Raw genomic sequence first — 7,194 nt, 5'->3', positions numbered from 1 at the left:
TCATCTCACTTATAGGTGGATTAAATCGGTTTTTATTTTGTTAGGGGAAACTTTGCCACTGCGATCACTATTCAGGTTATCTTTTGTGGCTACCCCTGTTTGCTCTAGGTTAGACCGAATCAGCCATTAGTCCGAATGGGTCATTAGGTTGAATGGACCAAAGAGAATGATAAATATGTAGTGCGGTTGGAACTGAAAACTTTCAATAAAGAGTAATTTTTTTACGATTTTTTTTACTTAGAATTATAGGTAATGTTTGGAATATTTACGACACCTTTCTCGTTGCATTTTGCCGCTGTAATGGAATAAATAAATAACAGCGACACCTAATGTGTCTACGCCACAGCACTTCATGTCAAGTCGCTCCGCTCTGGCTGACTTAAACTAATTTGAGCCCCTATGTTTGAGTAATCCAGACAAACGAGAGGATCACAGGTTTGCTTGAGAGAGGTTTTTCTGTGTAAAATGGAATATAAAAACCAAAAAGGTGGAAGGTACATAGGAAGACAGCGCTGAGGAGACTAACTAGTTAATGATGCTTTTATTCTAATGATATTCAGCCCAATGGTACAAACGCTCTAATGACGCGTCCGGCTTTACGATCCATTTGGCCTAATGGCGTTCGGATGTGCAGCATTTGGTCTAATGGCCTCACACCCAAACTAATATTGCCGTAACTGGTATAGTACACCCTATCCGTATTCGAATTTCGGCTTGAGAATAAATAATAAATTTATATCCAATCCAAAATTTTCTGACAACCTATCGATTACGAACCTATGGGAATGCAATTCTGCGGAAAAGTATATATTACTGCATAGTTCCCGTTTCGGCAATCAATTGATGTTTGCAAATTGAAAATGCTGATCTTCCGTCAGAATGAGCTTGAAGCAATTGACAAAAATTGCTATCCTCCCGCCCACTGTGTGCCTTCAAAGTTTGACGGAACGATTTGATCGCTAGCCAGCGTACAAACATCAAAGCTAAAGCAGCCGAAAAAAATAGAGATGAAAGTTTGTTACCGTCAACTCTCGAGACAGTCCGGAGATCTAAAGGTGGAATTGAGACAATATAAATTTAACAGCAAAAAAAAAACAGGTTTGATCTTAGCATTGGCGTGCGGAAACGCGGAAGTGGGGATAATCGTGTGGGCGGGAGCCCGCTTGTGTCTCACAAGGTAAGAAGCCAGAATATTCCAGAAACGACTAAAATAAAGCACTGCCAAAAGGTGCCCACGGTTCGGTTCCACTTTTGTTCCGTCGTGGGATTCCTCTCGTAGTGGGGTGGGAAATGCTTCAATTTAACGATTCCTTCGCTTTTACGAGCTGTCGAGATGCATTCCTTTGGGGTGGGTGGGCGTCTGTTTGCTTGGATGGCGGCTACCTTGCAGGTTGAACGCAGATTCTTATCGCAGCCTTTTTTTTCGCTTTATTTCGTTTGTCAAGGCATGGCGATGGCATGGGAAGTGAAAATGTTTTCACTCTGGCTGTCGATTTAGGAACAGGAACGGGAACAGCGAGGATGAGTGAAACGGAAGTATAAAGCTCATAAAATAATGGCAGGCTAAACGAGTGTTGCCTGGGAGGTGGTACGGGGCAGAATCAACCAAGTGAGGTAATCGTGATTCGAGGTGATGGAGCTTTTTTTCTCGTTTCCTTTTCGTTTGCTGCCACTTTCTCACTTTTCTCTCTCTCCAAGTGTGTGTGTGTGTTTTAATTATATGCTTCGACAGCGGTTGAAAAAATACCATTAGTTGGGTAAACAAGGAAAGTGCTTCCATTTAGGTGCCGTCAGATTCTTTTCCCCGACCTATCTACTCAGTGGGAGTGGGAAACAATTTATGGTAGCCTAGTTTGGTTGGAATGCTAATCAGTTACAGATGTGCTGAAATTTATTGTGCGAAATAAACTTATTTCTTCAAAGTATGACCGTCTCCATTGGTTGACAGACTCTATGGAGACGCACGGTTGTCTACTCGCTACTTGTAAAAGCACAGAAAATTACGCTAACAAAGTTAATTTACAGCTTTGTAATAGCTAGACTTCCCCCCTCTAATCACAGACAGCAGTGATTTGTCGGTTTATGGCAAACGAATGAACTAAACTGGCAGTCGCTAGCTAGCATCAAACTCGCAATAAAAATCATATTACTGTTAAACTCATCGAGAAAGTGTAATGAAAGTCGAAGTGCCCCCTTGTGGAAAAGGGCTTACCAGCTAGCCCTTAATCCATACCCAGCGCATAAACAACATTGGCCAGAGAGAGAAATAGAGTTTGAAAAATACTCTAGTAAAACTTTTTTTTTTCACTCTGTCCAGCCCTCATCGGTCACCATCATCGGTCAGGTTGATGTACGCGAACTCTCCGGTTCAAAACCACATTCCGTCAACAGTCTCGCCAGCTTGTGGACTTTCTGGTTTGTAAAAAGTATGCATTTATGGTACTAACTTTCACTCGAAACCGTCAGACCGTGGTAATAAAACTGCTAATAAATGAGCGCGGAACAGTGAGTGGTTCGGACGGGCGACGGATTAGTTCTGTACTTGAACCCGATGGAGCAATTTTATCGACAGAGAAAAGGTGAACTCTTGATAGGATTATAATGGCGAAAATCAACTTGTTCTGACCTGCGCGATTTGATTTAACTCGTTGTGGCTTTTCGACTAGTTCGGAAGGCATATATTAGCTTCTGCGAAGATTATATGATCGTAGCTCAGGATCTGAACGTGGAAACACCTATTTTCTGTTTTTTTTATATTTTTTTATTAGGCGCACTGGTTAACCATAATAGGATTTGTGTTTCACGAAGAGGTAAAGAAAGAAGAGAGGAGAAAAGGAGAGAGCAATTATAGGAGTCATAAACCTAACAACTATAACATCATTCTTGATCTAATAATGAATTCATTGAGCAGCTTCCTGTATGGCACATCCATGGTGCCTAAAATGTCTCTTATGGGTGTATTCGGTTGCTTTCGTAATCGTATTAGTCCGGAGGTCATCCATGTTCGAGTATCTTCATAGCGATTGCAAGCCCAGGTAAGATGATCAATGTGCGCAATGTCCATTCCGCATTGGCATAGACTGGAGTCCACAATGTTGATTCTGTAAAGATGACAATTCTGAGTATAGTGGTAGCAAATACAAATATGTTAATACGGAATGCTCTGATGATTTTTCGAGGACACATTTTATAACCCAGGTACACCAATAAAGGTACACTGTCAGAGTGACAGTGTACTTTGATAACATTTTGCTAAAACTAGCAGCGCTGAACACTAAAAACTCTTCGTTGCTATAGACATTGTTTATTATTCAGAAAACTGGAAAAGAACCAGAAGGAATATTCTAATTTGTTTAAAAATATTTATTTAAAATAATTTTAAGATCATTTTCAGACTTCCGGATCTATTCTTGATAATCCAGGATCCTAGGACACTGGACACAAGACGGAAACTAACTTTGGAAATCGGCGTTTTACCCACAAACATACGAAAGGTTATGAAATGGTTTTCCAGGCCGCATACGTGAATCAACATGATTAATAGGTATTCGTTTTCAGGAATTCTTCTCTTGGTTCGAAACCATTCCACGGTGTTTTTTCACTAAAACTATTCTTTTTGATACACGAATACAATTTGTACAGCAGCATTCAACCTACTTCCTGTATTGTGGACGGATTCACAAATTTGAATACTGAGCAGGAAGATTGCCTACTTTCCTGGTACTTGACTGTAAATCGCTTCAGAATTCCTGCTCAAATTTGAGTTAACGTTGCGTTAACGCAACAACCAATTCCGGCATAATTAGTTTCGGAATCGGTTGTCGCATTCAAACGGTTCACAGAAATCATTGATTATTCAGAATCGTTTGAGCGGGTTGAAGCCGAAATACTAGCTACATCCAGGCAGAATGCCGGTTCATTTCCGGCTGAACTTTACTGAGTTCGGGCACACCAATAAAGCACGATTCACACGATACATCAGACATCCGTCACCGGAAGGGAACGTCATGATTAGTTACATGCAGTTAGATGGAGGCATTATTCACACACATCAACGGAACGGAACGTTTTGACGTACAGCACCTGTGAACGGGCACACTAGAAACGCATTTAACTTATCCTGACGAAACGGTGACGTTCCGTTGATGGAAGCTGATGTGTCGTCTGAATCGGGCCTAAGAAATGCACACTGACACTTGAAAACTTCAACGAAACACAAGTCTTGTTGTATATTGAATACTAACTAAAATAAACGTTACCGGAATCTGGTATAGCTCAGGTAAAGTTTAACGATCAATGTTGAAGTTAGGAAAGTTATGCAAGTTTTATCCTCCAGATCCAGATGGAGGCAAGTCAGGAAATCTTCCTGTCGGTTGATCGTCTTGTCAGTCGAATGAAATTGCCTCCACTGGTAGAAAGTTGCGAGGTGATGTGGCCTACCAAACAAGAAATAGATTTCATACACCCATCGTACGAGGAAGATTTGCTTTCTCTAGGCGCGCTGCTGGGAAAGCATTTAGTACTACTACTCGAAGAAGTCCCGGAGAACATGATGAAAGTAAGTTCATTATTCGATTTATTATTCAATTAGAATCCTTCCTGAACACGTTTTCATCAACAGCTGCAAACGTCTAATTGCCTGATGTTATGAATCGACGGCCTTTATTCTATCCGAAGAGATCGGTGAGATTCAGCAAGCTATACGAGATGAATATATCTGGAAACAATTGATGGTTCGATCAGATAGCAAATTGACGGTATCTAGTTTGATTACGTATTACAGAAAAAGTATACTGAAAGAAGATTGATTCTTCCAATTTGGAGACCTCTCAAGCTTCTGAGGCTTCGTATGGGAGTTAATGGCAGTCGATTCGGTGCAAAACTTCATTGATCGAGAAATTGTTGATTTGATTGAGCAGGTATGCTTCAAACTTATGCGATCTAAATCGATTCAGTTGTTCGTTAAAGGCGTGATGATCCTAGAGGGATGTATCTATAAGACACGAAGCTGCTCACTGGTAGGCTACGAAAGAGTCTACGAAGAACTGCTGGTTAACACGTGGCGTATGTTTGAAACAGACGAAATTGTCATATTGCTATATTTTCGATTAGAGAATCACTTCATATACAAATAATAATACAATGGTACAGTTCCATAAATGTACCGTATATCGGAACCTTCCAGATATTTTTTCTTGACTAAAATTACTTTCCAGCAAACTATGCATGACATAATGTGCGAAGATTGTTTCGGTTTGCGTGTTCTTATGGCGATTTCGCTTGAACCCGAAACTGAGTCAGGTTCTAAACCCAACCGCCGTCAGTTTCTACATTTTGACAGCAGTTGCAACTGCTGTCAAAATGTATGAACTGACAGCGATTGGGGTTAGAAACTAACTCAGTTTCGCTTCAAACAAAAACCACATTAGAAAAAGTCGAATCCAGCGCCGCTGTCATCACCTTCAAGGAAATCGAAAGCTTCGGGATTATTATTCTGTAATGTTCCTGACGGATTCTGTTGCTGGGGGGAACCCAAAAAATCAAAATCTAAATCGCTCCCTGCACTACCATCACCGCATGTAGTATTGTTCGGTAATGTTTCACCAGCTGGAGACAATTGGAAGTTGAACTCACTGCTAGCGCCCCTGTTTTCCATATCGAACGACGATGTGCTGCTGGTCAAACTGATTGCATCGTACGAGTCTTTGCCTTTATGTTGACGGGGCGCTCCAGGTGGAGAAACACTTTCATTCGATCCGTTGTCCCCCTCTGACTGGACGCTCTTCGGATCAGAAAGTTGATCCACTTGCTCCACGACACTTGATTAGTGGGGTGAACTTGTTACACTTGTCGCACCAGGCCGGTGTAGTTTTTTCAACGGACATATATTTTTTCAAAATTGACGCAATGTTCCGTCGACATGTCGGTTGTTGGTGTTGGTAGGAAACAGGAGATTGTACACTAGGATATTATTTTTGACACTTTCGGTGTTGCACTTGAAGCAACGTTGGGTGATTTTTTGTTGAGAGCCGAACAGGCGACTGATTTCCGTTTCATACCTTGTAGGTTGGGTTTCTTTTGCCATCTCAGAATAGATATATAGAATAGTTTCGGCTGCCAACGTCGGATCGTAATCTAACGGGAAGAGATTATATTGTGCGAGAAGAGATTATTTAAAGAAACCACCCAACTTACCACTACTGGCCACTAAGAATTCAAACTTTTCATTGTTAGTATCGTACTGGTGAACTTTGCTGTCCAAGCATTCCTGATGATCTTCCAGGTATTGCATGTGCATCTCCGCCCCCAGAACAAATAGTCGGATTGAAACGGATAGTTGAATTCTTTGCATACCACTAACCGTATCGTGAGGGATCAAACTTTCCTTCTGCTTCATAGCCTCCACCAGTTCGTAGTGCATCTGATGTAGGCCAAATCGAAACATAAACAAATGTCATTAAAAAAATAAACTTAAGAACGGCATGCTCTGATCGAATTTATCAAAATGTGTTGCCATTTCGTATTACTTTTCAGTGTTTGTTAGTTGTCAAGCAAAATCCATGCATAGGGTTCATTAAATCTAGTTTTCGGAGAGCCAAAAAATGATTACCCTTTTGTATGGGACCTTGGCGTATTTAATTTGTATTTGGTGGTAGCATAGCATAACATAGCATAGCACGAACACCTGCACAAATTGTAGATGGAGTTGCAGAATTGAGCATATCCATTGTCATATCAGACTTCGCAACGATCTACAATGACGTGGACTCGCTCAACTCCACACACCTGGCCACGTCCTTATAAGCGTTTTTATTTTATAATAGTCCTATCATCTACTTACGGAAAACGCTCGAAACCGAAACAGTTTTCATAGATGACGGAGATATCAAAAGGCGAAAAAAAAATGTGAGCTGGGCATTAAATATATAGTAGTGTTATTAAAAAAGAAATTTTAGAAACGATCTCACCAATTTTTCCCTGCTTAATGGCTTTTGATGAAACTTCTTAGGGATGAACGTTGTCGAATCTTCATGAACTCCTGTCGCTTGAGACAATACTTGCTGTAAGATGATCCTATAGGTTTAAAAATACTACCGAGATATTTATATTTTTATCATGGCGCCATCGCTCTCTGAAATAAAGAAATCATATTCAAGGTAATAACACATACTAACAGCCATTACACACGAAAAT

The 7,194-nt window shown here is 40.7% G+C and overlaps 1 protein-coding gene across 1 annotated transcript; it reads right to left on the bottom strand.

Moving 5' to 3' along the window:
• Positions 1–5,866: 5,866 nt before the first annotated feature.
• LOC131688980 (uncharacterized) lies at positions 5,867–6,987 on the bottom strand. The gene is made up of 3 exons (XM_058973685.1): positions 6,969–6,987; positions 6,196–6,421; positions 5,867–6,135 (listed from the first exon to the last, which is right to left on the bottom strand). The coding sequence occupies exons 2-3, from the start codon at positions 6,419–6,421 to the stop codon at positions 5,894–5,896; spliced, it is 468 nt and encodes a 155-aa protein (XP_058829668.1). The 5' UTR covers positions 6,969–6,987; the 3' UTR covers positions 5,867–5,893.
• Between the last annotated feature and the right edge of the window lie 207 nt (positions 6,988–7,194).

This window comes from Topomyia yanbarensis, chromosome 3 (genome assembly GCF_030247195.1).
Source record: "Topomyia yanbarensis strain Yona2022 chromosome 3, ASM3024719v1, whole genome shotgun sequence".
NCBI lineage: Eukaryota > Metazoa > Arthropoda > Insecta > Diptera > Culicidae > Topomyia > Topomyia yanbarensis.
Note: the sequence above shows the minus strand (reverse complement) of the source record. Positions and strands in the feature narration are given on the sequence as shown.

Bases quoted from the DNA above. Each gene is read 5' to 3' on its own strand.
- LOC131688980 (XM_058973685.1), bottom strand. From the start codon at position 6,421: ATGCACTACGAACTGGTGGAGGCTATGAAGCAGAAGGAAAGTTTGATC. The intron at 6,136-6,195 runs GTAAGTTGGGTG...TCTTCCCGTTAG, and splicing joins ATTCTTAGTGGCCAGTAGTG to ATTACGATCCGACGTTGGCA.